Source organism: Ciconia boyciana, chromosome 3 (assembly GCF_034638445.1).
Source record: "Ciconia boyciana chromosome 3, ASM3463844v1, whole genome shotgun sequence".
NCBI lineage: Eukaryota > Metazoa > Chordata > Aves > Ciconiiformes > Ciconiidae > Ciconia > Ciconia boyciana.
Genome location: NC_132936.1, coordinates 108234762 through 108253517, shown reverse-complemented (window position 1 = coordinate 108253517; position 18756 = coordinate 108234762). Strand labels below are relative to the sequence as shown.

At 44.4% G+C, this 18756-nt stretch overlaps 1 protein-coding gene across 1 annotated transcript in view; it reads left to right on the top strand.

Moving 5' to 3' along the window:
- Nucleotides 1–644: 644 nt before the first annotated feature.
- The window catches only part of CAPN8 (calpain 8), a 30549-nt gene continuing 12437 nt past the window's right edge, over nucleotides 645–18756 (top strand). Inside the window, exons 1-9 of the mRNA XM_072858408.1 lie at nucleotides 645–881; nucleotides 3701–3770; nucleotides 11690–11808; nucleotides 12949–13082; nucleotides 13391–13559; nucleotides 14457–14540; nucleotides 15378–15463; nucleotides 16828–16902; nucleotides 17909–18069. Coding sequence (XP_072714509.1) covers nucleotides 645–881; nucleotides 3701–3770; nucleotides 11690–11808; nucleotides 12949–13082; nucleotides 13391–13559; nucleotides 14457–14540; nucleotides 15378–15463; nucleotides 16828–16902; nucleotides 17909–18069 — 1135 coding nt within the window. The remainder of the gene's footprint in view (nucleotides 882–3700; nucleotides 3771–11689; nucleotides 11809–12948; nucleotides 13083–13390; nucleotides 13560–14456; nucleotides 14541–15377; nucleotides 15464–16827; nucleotides 16903–17908; nucleotides 18070–18756) is intronic.

Genomic DNA, 18756 nt, shown 5'->3' with positions numbered 1-18756 from the left:
AATAAAAATCACACTGCTTTGAGAGTACCAAAGACAATTTTTTTTGAAAAAGATCACTTATGCCAGAAGTGGGTTCAACTTTTCAACATTTTCCTGGCTTCAAAACTCACTGACATCTCCATAGCCATGTAAGCTGTAGCAGTAGATATCCAGCACCAGGTTTTGTGGCTGCTTTACCCTCCAACAGTATAGAGCCCGATCTCGAAAGGAGTTTTAAACCGTCTTCATCTGGATTTTTAAAGCGCTCGTCCCCAAGCCTGACTTTCAGCACGCTGAACGCACACAATCACTTTCCATGTGTAAACAGGCGTGTCTGCAAAAACACAGGTTTCCCTTGCTCCTTGTTAAGAGTGTATTTTAAAAAGGGGCAGGGAATTCACAAGCTTTTAAGCAAATAATGGGGGTGTAGTGCAAGGCAGTGCCCACAGTCCCAGCAGCGCCGGCTGTGGCCTCTGCCAGCTCCCCGCGTCTCTCGGGTACATCTCGGGTACATATTTGCAGTTCTGGTGCCTCCTCCCTCCAGGGCGCATAGGGCAGCCCCCGGCTCTACCCGAGCCTGCTACCTGCCTATATTCACCTCCTCTTGCCCAGGAGGCAACGACAGAGCCGTGGTGCACGTCGGGCGGGCAGGCTGGTGGGCAGGCATGTCCAGGGTCGCGGCGAGGCTGTGCCAAGAAAGAGCGGCCACGGAAGGGCTGGGATCCAACAGGAATGCCATCAAGTATTTGAAGCAGGACTACGGAGCCCTGAAGCAGCAGTGTCTGCAGGCTGGCACCCTGTTCAAGGATGAGGAGTTCCCAGCCTGTGCTTCTGCGCTGGGCTACCGGGACCTGGGACCGTACTCCTTCAAAACCCAGGGGATAATCTGGAAGCGCCCCACGGTAAGAGTGCTTTATAACTGCCTGTTTTCCTGGGTTCAGATCTAATCAAAGCCCACCTGAACATCCATGCTAAATCAGTGGTGAACCTGAATATCCATTATTCCTGGATGTTTTGGTTTTTTTCTTCTGTCTTGTTTTACCTATATGGTTAGCAGAAGCAAGGTTGAAAAGCTGGTGGAAAAAAAGAAATCAGTATCTTCTAAGCCCTTTATAAAGCAAGGAATCTTGTAACTGCTTCATGGGAACCTGCTTCCTCTCTGTCCATCCCAGCTCCACGGAGCTACAAGTCCAGGGTACAATCCAGAGATGGATGCAAACGTGCCACGTGTATCCAGAGCGCAGGGCACCCCAGGAGATACTGACCATCAATTGTAACAGTACCCACACCATGGTCCTGCCACTGTGCACCTCAGGAAATCAGGCTAATACTTAAATAAAATTCTCTGCCTCGCTTCAAGCCACCTATAACAGTGAAAGGGCAACTGACTGGAACAGTTATTACTGAAATACATCTATCCTATAAATGGCCTTTCATTTAAAAATGGTCATTTTTGTCAGGAAAGATTAGATGCTGAACTTTTTTAAAACCACAAAATCAGGGCTTCAGAGATTTTTCTGCACTTTCATTTTTCAGTCATTTTTTTCCTGTTCCTCCTTTGCTCCTCCTTTGTGATTTTGCCCCTCCTTGCAACATCAACAACAATTGAAAAAAGGGGAAGGAAGGAAAAAACCCCAAACAACTTACCTTCCTCTGATGGGGGAAAGGAGAACGAGAGAAGAAGGGAAAATTTCAAGGCTTAGTTTTTTTTTTTTTCCCCCACCTGAAAAGTGAGAAACAGAAACTTGCAGGTTTAAAAGAAACAGAAACTTGCAGGGTAAAAACTCTGAGTTTTTACCCTGGCAACCCCATTTGTCCGTCAGCACTTCACACTGGCACCTGAATGTTTCAGCAGCAAGTATCATGGATGTATCTCTTGGCTTTGCCTACTCTGGGAGACCAGCAGCCTTAGAAAACTCATTACATTATACCGTGGTTCCTCATGTAAGAGCAACATTGTGCCTGGCGCAGGCAGAGGCACAGTCACAAGTGTAGTGCAGTCAGGAATGACCGAGGGCTGAAATCCAGCAGGGTTAAATGTCCCAGCCCTGCTTGCTAGAGACCTGCCCATGTGGGAGCCCTCTGCCCTCCCAGCACTCAGCAGCCTCTGGACACTTAACATAAACAGCACAAGCAGTTTATGGACACTTAACCCACAAGTATCTGGACCCACTGGCTTATTGCTATGCACGGGGCAGAGTCCAACCCTGCTGCAAGGTGGCACAAGCATGCGTGTGGGGGACAAACCCTCTGCTTTGCTCTCCTGTGGAGGAACCTGGATCTGAGCTACTTCTGTGGGTTGCGGATGACTCCTGTTAGAGATCACAGCCCTGCTCATTGCTTGGACTTTTAAAGTCAGCTGACAAGTTTCAATCTGCAAACTGCCCACAATTGCAGGCTGATGGGATCGCTGTTCACTTACCTGCCTGCATCTGAAACAGGCAGCAGGACCCAGTGGGTGAACTGGAAGAGACCTGCTGGAGAAATGCGCCCTGCAAAATAAATATCCACTGCTAAGGTCATCCCTCCCTGGTTTGTGACTGCTGGTTTGCAGACAGTGCGTGTTAGACACTCTGCCATCAAAGACTTATCTTCTGATTTCAACAGTGGGTTTATAGAAAGAGAGAAGGTGGAAATGCAGTTGTGAGAAAGGTGTATGTGGCACTTGGCAGTGGCTCAGAAAGGACAGGTGTCTAGGTGAGTAATAAGTCATACACAGCTGGCTGCCACCAGCTGCACCAATTTGGAGGGAGGAGAGAAAAACCAACGCAAAACCTTTTCTGTGTGGTAGGTAACCTACTCCTGACTCCTGTCCACCAAGACCGATCAGCTGGATAACCACAGAAGCAAAAAGGATGTAGCTGAGATCACACCTATTGCGAGAGGAGATTCACAAACTGGCTCTTCATCACACACACACACACACACACACAAGAGGTCCTGGGTTGTCCCTGTCTCCACAGCTCAGTGACACGGGGATGCTCAGAGCTGACAACCACCGCTCTCTGGGAGAGCGGGCAACTGCCTAAGCCTTCTTCAACACTGGTCACCAAGTTAGGCTTCCTATAAACTGCCCCTTGCTGCCATCCAGAAGCTCATGGAAAATGCTCAGGAGAAAGGAAGGCTTTTGCCTCTGGAGAGACAATATTAACTTCCTAATATAGGGCTTGAATTGTTGGAGGGCTCGGAGCTGGGATAGGAGGAACAGTCATTGCCATAACCAACTTGGCTGGCCTCAAAGGGCCAGGAAGAAAGGGGGGTCACTAATAAAAGTGTTTGCGTGGTTGGCCTCCCAGGAAGCGGGGTCGGGGAGGGGGAACGGTCTCATGCCGGTGGCAGGGGAAGCTCAACACAGTTCCAATGTTGGACCCAGCAGCGACGGTCACGAACTCATTTGCATTGCTTGAACCAAAACCACAGCAAGCTAAAATAAGATGTAAATTCCAAGGCTGATTTTCCACCTCCATCCCCACAGTAGCAAAAATTCTCACCAATATCACTGACAGACTCAAGTAGCAAAAAAATACATGCAGTTTTCAATTTAATAAGGCAACGTTGTTCTGACACCACATTAATCAGATAAAGGACAAAGCATATATTTTTCAAGAAATGTTGAAAGCGTTTAATATTTTTTGAACCTTCACATTGAAACAACGAACAAGAAACGGGGACTTTTCAGACCAGAAAGGGTGATGCATACTTTGAAAATGTGTCTTTTCAGGAGTTATGCGCCAATCCTCAGTTTATAATTGGAGGAGCTACTCGAACAGATGTCTGCCAAGGAGAGCTGGGTACGTACAGCGCTTCTGAATTTTGTCTTGGAAGAAGAAAAAAAAAAATGAAGCTTAATTTAAAAATTCCTTATACACAGACCATTTTATTGGCTATCTCCCAGACATAGCATGGAGAGAGGCAGATACCCGAGAAGGGGACTCATGTACCAGCATTGCTGCCTGGGATGGGGTGTATATAGGCTTGTGAGAGTATTGGGAGACACCAGACTGTCTCTTGGAGGTAGGAAGCTAATTATCCCGTTGTGGAGCAGAAGACTGGCTTGCTTTTCACCTCTTGAGACAGAGCTGGACACCAACCTAATCATGAGAGCACTTGCCTTGAAACAAGAGAGTGGGCTTCATGCCCATCCCAGCAAGAGCGGCTCCAAAGACTCAAGGGACAAGGGACAGCAGGGAAGTTTCACCCAGTAGCCTAGTCTTTAGGGATTTTTCTTTGGGAGGCAGAGCAAGTTCTAGCCACAGTTTCACACAAAACAAGTACACAATAACCAAGGAGCAGAGCAGGAACTGGTTTAGTACAGGGGCTGGGGCTATGACATTTCATGCCAAGCAGGATGGCCCATCTGCTTGCAGGCACGAGTTAGAAACAAGGACCACATCGTAAAAAAATGGACAGAGCATGTAAACTTCGGAATATCATCCACAACAGGCAAATTGTTCCAAGCCCTTCATGCTGAATGCTCCTTCTGCTTGTACGGCGTTTGGTGTAGAGCTGCGAGCAGAGGCAGGAGTGACCAGGCAAACGCAGCCAGAAAAGGCAGTGTTGCTCAGCTCCCCGAGTTAGGGGCTGACGCTGACGAGATGTCTCTCAGACAGCACTCATCCTCTCCTGGAGATCCATCATAGCAAAACTTTCTTACCCATTTTTCTCCAGTGCTTGCCGTTGTCTAAACAGAGCTCCCATGCAAGTGGCCACAAGGGAGCTCTTAAGGGGGCTTTATTCCCCCTTCGAATAGCTGCAGCAGCAGCCTTCCTCCCTGCCTGCCTCGCTGATAAGATCCAGCTCCAGAAGACAGCAGCAGCAACCTCTCCTGACTACATATAGAGGCGAGAAGGCTGAAACTCCTGTAATGAGAATTTGATAGATGAGACACAGAGAAATCAGCCTTTCTCCCTCCCGCGCTGCTTACTGCAGTACTCCTGACCTTACTGGTCTTCCAGCCCATCCATTGTGCAAATGAGATTCAAACAATTTCTGCAAGTCATTGGCAATAAATAATACCAATGCTGGTCCTGTAAACACAGCACCATTAAAGCAATTGCTAAAAAATTCCCTGGTGTGTGGGCCTGTGCTCCAAATGCTAAAAATAAGATGCCCAATCATATACTTGCTCCAGGATATTTATTCAGTGGATGCTGGAACAGAGTGTGGGGAAATCACTTACTGTATTTTAGGAAAATGGTTCGGATAAATAATAAAAGTGACATTTCTTGTCACCTCCAATTTGGGAAGTTTCTATAATAGCATAAAAAAAAAGAAGATCATATGCCTGAAGTAAAACCTCATTTTCCTTGACAGTTTACAAGCTAAAAGACTGAAGAATATTACCTGCTCTTAAACTAGAAGAGGTCAATGCATTATTTGTGTTAAGCCTAGAAACTGAATGCAAATACCCTGAGCCCCTTTTTATTTCTGCCACCTCCTGAATGTCTCTGTGGAGTCCCAGTCCTTTGTGCTAAATGGGCTTTCATTAGAGAGCAGTGCCAAAACTCATCAAACAACAAAACTGGGCCCAAAATCCTCCTGTGAATCTGGGGACAGTGCCTGCCTCTGGGCTTTCCCAAGCCAGCCTTCGGTGGGCAGTACCCCAAGTGCTGGTCCTGAGAGCAACCCCTAAACCTAGAAGAAAAGCTCCAATATCCGATTCTGGTTTTGTTAGGAGTTTCCTTTTCTCTCTCTCTCAAAGAAAAAATAATCAAAGATAATCCAATTTGTTCCTGCAAGGCAGCTTATAATCGCTTCTACACACACTGACCCTTCACAAAAAACCCCTTCAGAATATAGGCATGGGACTTCTCTTTTAGCGTTCAGGTATTTGCTTTACATCTCTGAGGCATACTATGTTTTTTTGGTATTTGATCCAATACCTTGAATATCAAAGCCCTTGTTACTAAAGCCCTCATGTAAAACACTTCCATTGAAACAGACCCTGATTACATATTTACATAAGCCATGTATGTGACCCGTTAACAAGTCCTTTAGGGAAGCAGAGCCTATTTTTAATAATATTCTCTAAGATGTTTCTTTTCTTTTAAAAATAACACTGCAGGTCTGGGTTTATATGAACAAAAGGAACAAGAAAACACAGAGTTAGTCTCACTCCATTAAACTTATTTCTTTGACAACAGTGTAAGCTAGATGAATATCAGCTTGGGAAGTTTGATGGGAACTTGAAAGACTTGAAATATTTTAAATGTTCTTTGAACCATATCTTTTTGATAGCCTAGTAACAACTTGAAATGAAATCACATAGTCTTAGTTATTAAAGGTGACTTATGAAGTTTTCTTGCAGCTATCTGAATAAGTTAACCCCAGAATTGTTTGCAGAAGGTTTTAAGAAGCAAGTGGCATAAATTTAATTTAAAGAATATAAAATATACTCAAACCCTCTCAGTTTAATATTAGCTTTCCAGATCCGCACCATTTATATTCATGGGGTGCCTTTTGTTGTGAAGGCTCAGAGGGTACTCCAGGCACTGTAGGTCCCTTGGCCTGGGCTGTCAGCTGGAGAAGTCCCCTGAAGCCAACGCAGATGCACCAGTTCATACCAGCTGAGGAGCCCACCCCATGTGGGCTTTGTGCACGTTTTGTCTTACAGGCGGATTTGAGAAGTTTATGGGTAGGTTGGAGAACAAATCAAAGCCTGACAGCTCTGAGATAGATCTGATACCTGTTGAGGGAGCCTTTGGAGCTCCTGTAGGCAGGAGAGTGCTTAATAGTACTGGTTCGTTCACTTATTTTGCTATAGACATTAATATATGGCCCTTCTGATGTTCAGTCCTATGGGCCTAGGGGTATTTGAGATCCTTGTTCTAGGAGACAGATCCCCTAGATCTCAAGAAATACATTCACTGACAACTCTGAGACCCCAAAGGGAAGAAAGCCTGTTCCTTTGCTGGGTGCTCCTTTGCCTTTCTGTACACAGCTGCAGAGCTTAATTCATTTCCATAAAAAAACTTTAGGAAGCCTTCTTTAGAAATCTCGAAGCAGGAACATCCTGCACTGCCAGAAATTATAAAGCTAGCAGGTCAGTGCTTCCTTGATGTCTGGTAGGATGCCCCAGGTACTATGAACTCTGAAGAAGGGCTTCCAGCAGAGACTAAAGCTGAGAGTCAAATCTGCTTGACAAACGGGGAAGCAAGAGCCACAGCATTGTATATGGATCCCTTCTGAACACCAGGCATTGCTGAAATAGCAACAAGCCAGAGTACAGTCAGGACAGAAATGCCTCTGTACTGTCCAGTTAGATCTTGGAACCAGACACTTGGACTTTTGGCTTAAACTCACCTTCCTTAGGTCAATGAAGACTTTAGATGCTCTGCGTCTAGACACTTTGATGGTAGCTAAACAGAAACTGAGCACTGCTCTGTGGCAACTGAAACTAATCAAATTTCTCATTTATTTTATGGCCTCTGTGAGTGCAGCACGCTTGGGTAAACATCATCAATATAGAGGAGTCGCTCAGCTCCCAGGTCACCAAGGATTCGGTATCCTCTGCAGGAATTCGATTATCTCTGAAAACCAGGAGGCGCCTGCATAGCACTGAGAACACGAGCCATCTCGGTACATCTGTGAGCAGCGAGTGATTTTATTTCAAGTACATTAATAGGCAAAGTAATTCTCCAAGATCATGTGTGTGTGTACATATATATGTATATGTACACACACAAAGCTAGGTACAGCTAGGCTTCACGTTTACCCTTTCCACCACAAGCTCAAGGTCAGAATTGCTTATTTCAAATTAAAAAAAAAAAAAAAGAATTGGACTTTACCAACATTACAAATGATTTCAGATCCAGGAATTGAGCTGGCTTCTTTTTAGCACATTCAGCAGCAGTAAACACTGTAATTGGCACTTGTCTGAAACTTTTGTTCATGAAATATGAGACTGTGAAGAAAGCAGTGTATGTGCCTGTAGGTGATTTAGCCTTGCAGGGCTAATGCTGAGAAGACTTTTTTTTTTTTTTTTTAAATTTCCTTTTATAAGCTAAAAGGCTACAACTTCAAACGCACACAGTGAGCAGAAATGCTTTTCGATATTGTCATTTTTCTGACTATAACTGTATTGGAAATACATTCTAATCAAATATTTAATTAATTGGCCAGTTGGCCTCATTTCCTCTCCCTCCAAAAATTCACTTTTTAGGAAGGGAATCAAATAGTTTCCTCACAGGTTGAAAGATGACTCATAACGTGCAGCTGAATCAGGACCAGTTTGAGTGGTCCTACATAAGGTGCCTTTCTAAGGAGCTTGTGCTGCTGCACTATACTGTAGGCACAACCACAAACAAAACTCTGAAGTTTGCTGCCGGCAAAATGATGTTGAACTTTGAAAAAAGGAACATGTACTGTCAACTTGTACTTTTTTAGAATTAGTAATGCATTATCCAGTAGGGCAGAGAAACCTTATTAATAGGCCAGGATCCCATTGTGGTGTACAAGAAGACAAGAAGATAAGAGGCAACCTGTGCAGTTTAGGCTCCATCCTGGAAGCTCCTTGGTATGGACAGATTCCTGCTTCCTCTTTAATTTGTCTTAAAGCCAATATCACAAGAACCTGAATGTAACACGTCACTTGTATATAAAAGATGGCCCCAAACCATCTGCATCTAGGCACCCCATGCAAACCTTCCTTTTTATCAAGTTACTGCACAGCAGCCAATTCCCAGCTGGTTCCCTTTGGAGGGCACGGTTAATATTTGTTCAGCCACAAGCTTAGCCAAAGACATTAGGCCCCCAAGTAAAGTTGAGAGACAGGACTCTGCATTGCTCAAGGCAGGCATAGCTTTTTTTAAGGCCACGTTCACCACTGCAATTCTTCCAATACAATTCTTTCTGTGCATGCTTTGAGCAGACTTGCCCCTAATGCTTCCCGGGGAGGTTAGATTGCATGGCGTGTTTGCGGGAGGCAGAAGTGCCAATGCCAATGCCACTCACTCTCCCAGATGCTAAGAAGTTAATTCATACCGTAAGATAGCTGTAAAAGATTTCACGCTGCATTTGGCATCTTATGGGGATGAGATTCTGAAATTGTTTAGTTCTGAGTCAGGGAAGTAAATAACATATTTAAGGAAACCCCTCTTATTTCACTGATTCTTCTGCCTAATTGTGCATCAAACATACACCATCCTCAGCAAAACCCAGAGTAGTTTCCCCTTCACTGGCTGTAAAAACCTGGCCTAGACCAGGAAGGGGAAACCCTTCCAGATGTTGCACACTGGGAAAAGCACCAACTCGTCACTGCTACAGACCCTCTCTGGTATCACTGGGGGTGGTGGGACACAACAGGGACACCAGGACCCCCACCCTGCCACCTTTTCAGAAATAGTCTTCTGTGCTTCACAGCATGCCAGGAACAGCCAGGGCAGCAAGAAAATCTGGAGTAGTTTAAAAAATGAGGGCTTCAATTCTAACTATAAGGCTTTTCATCTTCCTCCTCTGAAGAGTCATTCCCCAGACTTATCACTATTATTTCTACCTCTCTAAGCAAAAGCAGAAGTTATAATAGCATAAGGCATACACTTGTGCCAAGGAAAGCTTCAAAGAAATAGATACAAAGCAGGTCCGAGTGTTCTCAGTCTCATTTTTTCCTGCATCTACATTTTCTTGGAAGAGGAAGTTCTTAAAGCCTTTTTTTCCCCTGCCTTGTGCTCTCCCAGTTTTGCTCATTTTATACATAGGTACCTACGGCTGGGAGGAACCTTCCAGGCCAGTGAGTTGAGCCCTTTTCCACAGGAATGCAAAATAATTTTTAAAAGAGCTAGGTTGAAGATGAACTTGTGAAGGTTTTTGCTCATAGTTTTTCTAGAGGCTGAGGCTTTTGGACTCTCTCTTCTATATGCACAGCAGCAACTTTTTCCTATTTCCAGTTTAAACATCTCACAACCCTTCTATTTTAATTTATTTCTCTTCTGCAAGGGAAATCTTACCTTTCAAGTAAGAGCTCTTGGCTCAAACAGCTTTTCTGCAAAGTAGCATTTAACCTGCCTCACACTTCCTCTTCAAACTTCACTTGCATAGGACGAGCAGGACAAGTTTTTTTTAACCTCTTCTCCTAAGAAATGCAGGTGGATGGGGAGAAGCAGGTAATCCAACCATTTTCTACCCCCTTCTAGCTTGAATGCTCTTTCCTGGACATGGCAGCCAGGATGACAGAGAAATCCTCAAGGAAGGCTCAAGTGGCACCTCACATACTAATAGTAGGTTTTCCCTCCTCATTGGAAATGCCTGGGCTGGCACGCTGGGTGGATCACGGTTTTGCACCCATATCAGATCAGCCAGCTCGGGTGGTTACAGGTTATCACACCAGGGGCACTTCTTCATAGGTGTTTCTCAAGTCACCGCTTGCCTAACTGGGAAGAGCTGTTTCTTGCTCAGCTCTTAGGAGGCATCTGGGTACCTCCCAATGGGGTGCAGGGAGCACACAGCACCAGGCAAGTCCCTGTATCTTACCTTTACAATTATATTCATCATGGCATGAAATCATAAAGCCCAAGTCAATATAAAGAGGTAACTGCTGCTCTAAGATATTAAATCATGCTACAGATTAAACTCTTTCCTTGGTTACTCCATTAGTTTCTTTCCACTGAAGCAAGAGCTGTTATGCCAATTCCTTCTGCAGAATATGCACCTGCACAAAGAAACTATGTCTTGGCACAGATAATCCACAGGGAACCAGGAAAATGTTAGTACCTTCAGAGCAGCTTTGTTTTCCTAGACTTTCTGCACACCTCAGAAATAACACAGAACCACAAAAGTTCTTCCTACTGTTTGCAGTATCCAAATACTGTAAGAAACCCATGAGTCACTGAGCTTCCCACGCACGCCACCTTCGGTGTGATAGAGGCTTCCACTTACCCAACCTCCAACCCACAACGAGCAGGTAACCCAGCAAACAGCTTGAGCTGTGAGACACCCAGCCTCCAGCGAGGGCTGGGCATGCCCATCCTTTCCAGGATAAGGAGTGGACCAGAGAAAGGACTCACCTCCTTGCAGAGTTCCCAGGAGACTTCCGTTTCCATTAGACTCGTGGGCATATCTGTAGCAATAGCCCTAAGTGCTGGTTCAAATTCAGACCTTCAGAGAAAGGGCTAAGAAGGAATAGCCACCAAAATGTTTCTGCTATCCATCAAATCTTCTCTAAAAGATAGGAATGGAGGTCCCACCACCATTCTATCAACCCAGAGTTTTTTCCCTGTTCTGGACACTTTCTAAGCTCTTGCCTCTCCCAAGTGTGGTGGCTTGGGTCTAGTTAAAGTGCCACAGGTCATTAACTCTGTACTGCCCAGCCAGGCTTTGCAACCCACATACCTCAAATGCCTTCTCTCTCTGGCTATGTTCTTGGTCTCGTGAGGGCATTAACAAGCTTAGATAAAGCAGCCTGCTTTCACAGCTTCATTAAAAAAACAAAATAGCAAAGTCAAAACTAGACAATAGAAATTACCACTGTAATCAGACTCAGAGGCCCCAAGATACCTGTGCGGTCTGGGTGAGTGGAAAATAAGCAAAAGAGATAAATAACACAACAAAACAAGAATGGATTGCTGAACCAATACTGAGTCTGGCAGGACCTTGCAAAGCAGTTAATGCTGTCATTTTAGTCTAGATGGGAGCATGACATAATGGTGTAAGGATCAGTTTGGCAGACCCCTATTTGTTAATTAACTTTTCTGCCTTGTAACGTATGTGTTTTTAGGTGATTGCTGGCTCCTAGCTGCCATTGCATCTCTCACTCTGAATCCAGATATTCTGTACCGCGTTGTTCCCAAGGCTCAGAGTTTCCAGAAGGACTATGCTGGGATCTTTCATTTCCAGGTACCTATATGATCAGAGTATTGAGAATAAAAGAGGCAAATGCTAGTATTTAGCTAAAAGCAGCTTTTTTGTGTTTGGCACAGGCTAAATATTAAAGAATTACAGTGTGTAAGTGAAATTGGTGGGGGGGGAAGGGCGGAAGAAAAGAAGAATGGGGTTAAATAACATTAAGTGACACCTGCTCACTGGTTCGGTTCTGCTGCCTTACAGCTGATAGGGCTCTGGTGAGTTATACAGGTTTTGTAAACTGAGCCAAACCATCACGCCGTGTGAGTCAAGCCAAGCTCTGCTGCTGCTGACTGTCGAGAGTGAATTCAGGCTGATGTGGTTTCTCCTCCTTCCCTTCCCTCCCTGCGCCTTTGTCTGGATTTCCTTGCCTGCAGACCTAGTGTGTCGGAACTGAGCCAGCCTGCTTTGACTAGAGGTTAGGCTCAGGTGTGAGCAGTACGGATTCACTCCGCCAAGCTAAAGGAGGTGTTTCGGTGAGGACAGATGTTATAGAGCACATACCTATCCCTTCCACCAGCTCATCTCAGCAGAGGGGTTATTGTGTGAATTATCTTCTTTCCTTTCAGGACTGCATCAAATTCTGGAGTAAATATTTCTAGTGTTCAGGCAAAAAATTATCATTAGCAATGTTTCACACATTTGCCAGTATTTTCAGAAGGGATCAGTACTATTGAGTACTTCCCCTTTGGGTGACCTCTCCTTGCAGCATTTTTACAGGGGCATTTTTTGTTGTGTTTTTTTTTTTTTTTTTTCCAGTGGATTGGGCCTTAAAAGAGTAGACAAGAAAAGAGACTTTAGAGTATCCCATCTACACGCTAGCTTTCTGGACTCTCTACCATGTAAGCTCTGCATGGAGCACAGACAGTGTTCCAGATGTTATGTGCAACAAGCTGCTGTTAATATTACCTATCAGCAAAATTTAATTCAGCATTAAGAAGCCTGCTCAGTGCTTCACAGGGCTGGGAAGAGTTTGCCTCTATTACAAGGGAGAGGAATCCAACATGGGAATGAAACCTTACAGTCACTTATCCAGGGGGCACTGATGACAGGTGAAGGGGTAGGAAGATGGTAGTGTGGAGCTGTTATGTGCACACCAGCCCTCATTATCTTTTCCTTTCTTCTTTTCATTAGTTCTGGCAGTACGGGGAGTGGATGGACGTTGTGGTGGACGACAGGCTGCCCACCAAGAATGGGAAACTGCTCTTCGTGCACTCGGAGGAAGGCAATGAGTTCTGGAGCGCACTGCTGGAGAAAGCCTATGCCAAGTACGGTGGCTAAGCAGGAGGCAGTGCTCCTGGGTTTGCAGAAGTTGACTGCCCAGGTGGTTGTGGTGTTAGACACAATGCACTTCACCCAAATGCAGGCTCTGTTCCACCCATTATTTACGGTTTCCTCTAGGTCCATAAAGGGTATTGCCAACCGTCTGTTTCAAGGGACTTTACTTTTGGTGCCCCAGGTCACACTGATGATCACACAGACAGAGGGATACTAAATTATGAACCCTTCTTTCTGCAGTGCCAATGCTTACAAGTGGAGATGGCCCCTTATATAGCTCTTGTCATCTCCCCTATAGGTTGAATGGCTCTTACGAAGCTCTCACAGGAGGTTCCACTATGGAGGCCTTTGAGGATTTTACTGGAGGCATCTCTGAGTCCTATGAGCTGCGGAGGGCTCCTTCAAACCTGTACCAAATCATCCAGAAGGCTCTGAGAGCTGGGTCATTGCTTGGCTGTTCCATCGATGTAAGAGACTGCCGCCGCTTTACTCTCCTTGCTCCTCTTCTCAGGGCTCTGGTCCATATGGAAACAAAAGCTTGGACCAATGTTAGACATAGGTAGAAAGGTCTGAATTAAAAGCATACTACAATTAATGGGAGACTTCTATTGATTTCAATTATAAAAAACTTTGGATGAGGTTCTAAATAACCAACTCTTGTCATGCCTCCCTTTGTACAAGACAGTCTGTGATAATACTTTGAGCCATGAACTGGGGACTGGTATTCCTGAACTCTGTTTTCATTCTCTGAGTATCTTTTCTCATTCAAAATCTCTGTAATTTCAGCTCCAGACACACGACTGCCAGAGACAAACTCTTTGAGATACTTTGTTGTGGTCTGTAGTCTGATTCTGGCTTTGGTTTTCAATCCTAAAGATTATTGACACCTGTAATACAAATTCTCTCAAGTTACAGATGATGTTTGTACATGTTTTGGAAACTCCCCATCTTTCAGATCTCGTTTCATTATCTTGTTTGAAATCCTGGTTCATGGCATATAGGATTACCAGATTTGAAATTTTGATATGCTGGATCTCAACTGAGGCAGGCTAGAGCTGAATCCACGTGAACACGTCTTTGCAGGTGACTGGATCTGCTACCTGAGCTGGGAACTGGATTTAAACTTAGATTTCACTGTACATTCTTGAATCTCTGCTGGGCTAGGACTGCATATTTAGGGGCATGAAACTGTGGAGGTGAACTTTTGCTGTGGATCTTGCCTCTATTTAATACACTTTGCATCAAGAATATTGATATTCATTGTGCATACCACTTTGGGTATCTTCCCCCGTATTAATTTGCTCATGAAAACTGTATTCGTACACAATATATAGTCCTAAATGTGTATCCTTTTATTGCCCCAGATAACTACTGCAGCTGAAATAGAAGCAATCACAAGCTTGAAACTGGTAAAGGGGCACGCTTACTCTATCACTGGAGCAGAAGAGGTAAGCCAGCCTCTCCAAGGCCATCATACAAACCAGCTTGGGACTGCAATACTGCAGTGCCCTCAACTTTCTGATGTCTTTCTGTGACTGACCAAATAAAAATGTTCCTACCTTATGCACCCTCTTACAGAAAAAGAACGTATCTGTAGTACTTAGCCAGGTTGAAAGCTCTGTACTTATAAGTAGAGTATATAGAGTATATAGGTAGTTATATAGAGTATACTGTGCAGTCTGCACCTTGTGTTGTACCAACAGACTGGAATACAAAACGTAAAGGTGGGCCAAGCTGTTACTGAAATGGAGGGTACGGAAAGGAGAAACAGGAGAGGAGGCAGCTGTTTCTTCATGTGTTCCTGCTGCACGAGGTGGGAGTGTGTACTTTGCCAATCAGCGCTAATGGGAAAGGAGTAAAAGCCTCTTTCATGAACTCCTCTGTTAGTCTCGCCTTCACAGTGAGCCCTAGATACTCGTGCTTCTCTGAAACTGGAATCATTACAGAGGTGTCCATGCCAAATAACCTCTTCCCAACCTTGCTGTGTTGTGCGACGTCCCCTGCTTTTGAGGATGTAGATATTCTGCTTTTTGTAGCTGATGTTTTTCCTTGCAGGTTGCTGTCATTATATGAAATGGTGAGTGCTGCAGCTAATGGCTCACTTGGTGGCACAGGATAATGTAAAATAAGGGTGGAAAGTATCCAGGTGTCTTTTAACTATTGCAAATTGTAATAGACTGCATCACTCAAGTACAAATCGTGTTTTATCCTGTCTGAAAAGCAATTGCCCTGTGATGATTGGAATAATGGAAGTGCTCAGGCTCTGTTTGTTGTGGATCTTTTAGGTATATTACCGAGGACGGCCAGAGAAACTAATGAGGCTTAGAAATCCCTGGGGTGAAGTGGAATGGACTGGAGCTTGGAGTGATAAGTAGGTTTTTATATGCCCCTGCTTCTCTCTCTTCAGTGTATTTTGGTATCTTTCAAAAATTAAATTGGGACTATGCAGTTAATCCAATCACAAAGCACATTTAGGAGAGATACTAAATCAGTTGGAATAAAACACTATTAATTTATTAGCAAGGTTAGATATTGATCCGCTCTGCCCAGTGGACATTCTTCCCTGCTTCAGGCAGAGCTTTCTAAGAGAGAACAGCCCACGTTTTAATTGTGAGCAGCCCAATGCAAGCCATATCCATGTTATTTTACAATCTGACTTTTTTCAGATTGATCCTACTGATGGTGCCAGGACCTTAGTATGATACGCAAACCAATTCCATTCCCGGGAAATACAGCAGGGCTAAACCATTGTGCCTCTGCTTCAACTCTAAGGTTGCTGTGCTCTAAATCAGACCAGTATTTGGTTTTTACTGGAGAATCTTGAAAAAATGGGGGTGTTGACTAAGCTAAGGACCCAGAAGTTTGAAAATCTATCAGAAACGATCTGGCCTTCAACTACCTTGGAATCTCATGAGAATGGCAGTGACAACACCTCTTTTATTTTTATATTTAGAATGGCATAAATTTTACTTTCATTTGGGCCGTGATGTTTTTTCATGCAATACTTTGAGATTTCAGTTTCCTGTTCTGACTGACTGTAGTACCGGTGCTGATGTTGTATAACACTTACGGATAGAAAGCAGAGATAAACATTAGAATTATTCTTACCTTTATCAGAGCTGCTTTGCTCAGCCCCAGGATAAGGTGCTTCAGGCACGCACACGTGCTATATCCCGATTTTCTTGCACCTGTTTTACCATGGGACAACCCTGCTGAGGCAGGTGCAGAACTGCACCGTCACGTGGGAGCAGATCAGAGCAGAATCCAGCTTGCTGCACCGTAACATCAGAATGGGAAAGGAGCAATGCCGTTTTCGGCAGTACATCTTCTAATCCCACCTTTTTGCTTTCTTGTTCTTTGGTGACCCCAACAGCGGGGCTTACATCCTTTCCCTAGGGACACTATCAGGCATCCCAACAGATCTTACAATGGAGAAGCTCTGCCCGACTTTCAGGCTGCATGTTACCTAATCCAGCCAGTCTGCAATATTTGTACATTCTGGCACCTGGCAGTGATGATTCAATTTAAGGCTTATTTGTTGCAAATACTGTTGCAGACTGATTCCAGCCCTGTGTAGTCAGGTTGCAATGTGTACTGCCATTGGGAGGGGCAGAAGGTCTAGTTGTTGAAGAAATACACACTCCTTTATCAGCTGTAACCAAAGACAGAGCCTAACTCTCTGATCTTGCAGAATAAAATACAACTGAACAGCTTGCTTTTGTGCTTTGTCTGCAGTGCTCCTGAATGGAATTATGTTGATCCCAAACAAAAAGAGGCGCTGGATAAGCAAGTAGATGATGGAGAGTTTTGGTGAGAATCATTGAGTTAGGTTAATCTTTTGGGCATTTTATGTGCACGTATGCTTTTTAAGCAGTCTTTTCAGTTGGATGGAAAGAAACTGCCAGCACTGAGGGGGTTAATAATGACATGTGTATGTTGTTAGCCTCTTGTTTATCTCCCTTCCCATTCAAATATTACCTTTTATTAGAGCTTGCATAACTCAGTGCTTATCCAAAATACAGAGAACAGATGGTAATAAAATTAATGAGGTGGCAAGAATGAACCTCAGCTGCTCTATATTTTGAGGTCTGTGTTTTTTGCCTAAATGCTACGCATTAATGAAAAAGTTTAGATTACCAGCTTGGGAAGAGTCTGTTTACCGAAACCTAATGGAAAGCCCATCCCAGTTAGCTGATTATATGGATCAGTAGTGAATCCATGTCACTCTGTCCTAGACTGGAAAGATAAACACCCACTGTCTTCCAGTGCAATCAGCTATATGGGTCATAAGGCACTGAGAAATGAGAACAGACCTCTGCTTGCGGCATGAAGTGATCAAGGTCTGTTACTCATACAAACCTACTAGGAATGGTAAAAACAAACATTAACAATAGAATTAAAGCAAAACATGAACCGAGACTGTTTTTCTACAGAGTGACTTTTTCATAAGGGCCAACTCTTACTCCCATTAAATGGCATCTCCTTGCACATTTTCTTCCACCAATTTTAGTGAATTTACTTATGAAGTATGATCCATGAGGGTTTGCCCACGGCTGGGGATGACAAAAAATGGTATGACTGAGCCCATAATGTGTAACAGCCGTTGAGAACAACTGCCTCCAGGAGATACAGCTCTTTCAAGGAGTGGGAAATTTTGTTTCCCAAAAGCCAGTTCCAAGATTCAGAGTTCAATTAAATGGGGTTTTGGGCAGCTCCGTAGTACCGACGTTTGCTGCCCTGTTGGGAGAGACATCCATTTGCACTCGCCTTGACTGTTGCAGGCTGATGGACTAACCCTGGTCTTTTTGTGCACCAGGATGGCATTTTCGGATTTTCAAAGGCAGTTCACCCGCCTTGAGATCTGCAACTTGACTCCCGACACACTGACAAGCAACGAGGTCAATAAATGGGACCTGACCCTGTTTAATGGACAGTGGAGACGGGGTTCGACTGCTGGGGGCTGCCAGAACTACCAAGGTGGAGACCCAGACAAGTGGGCACTTGATGGAATACAAACACAAGAATCAAAATAAATGCTTGTGAACCGGAGGGGGCTTCGGTGGGGAGGGCTTGGAGGTGCAGCTCTTTCTGCAGGGTTTAGATAATAAACAAAAGCTTGGCAGCCTGAACCAAGATCTAATTCACACCTATTTCCTCGGCAGGGATTACCAACCCACTAAGCAGTTAATTCATGGCTGTATTTGTTTTTTTTCTCTGTCTACTTTTCCTGCTTACGTGGCTTTTGCTACTGGAGTAATCCTCTGAAGGGTTGGGTAGGCCAGGACAGTGTCACAGTTCAGTGGCAGTGTTGTTTCCCATTCATTTTCAGGTTAGACCTCTGGAGAGGCTGTCTGGCATTTGGTCCTCTTGCAACAATAACAGCCTCAGCCAAGGACATTTCCTGGAGATAAATGACTGGCTGGAATGAACAATATCAGCTCCTCCCTGTTGGTCATTACTCCGCAGGAAATACCTTGGCGCTTTCATTTGCCATGGCTCCAATTGATATTCAGCATAGCTGTGAAAACATAAAACGTAATGGAAAGGACTGGAAAAACTCCAGGCAAAAGTCCTTCCAATGAGATATTCTCTGTAATTCCAGTGACAGCCATCTTGGCTACAATGACAGCAAAATCTCCTCCTCTTTGTCTCGCCTTGGGAATT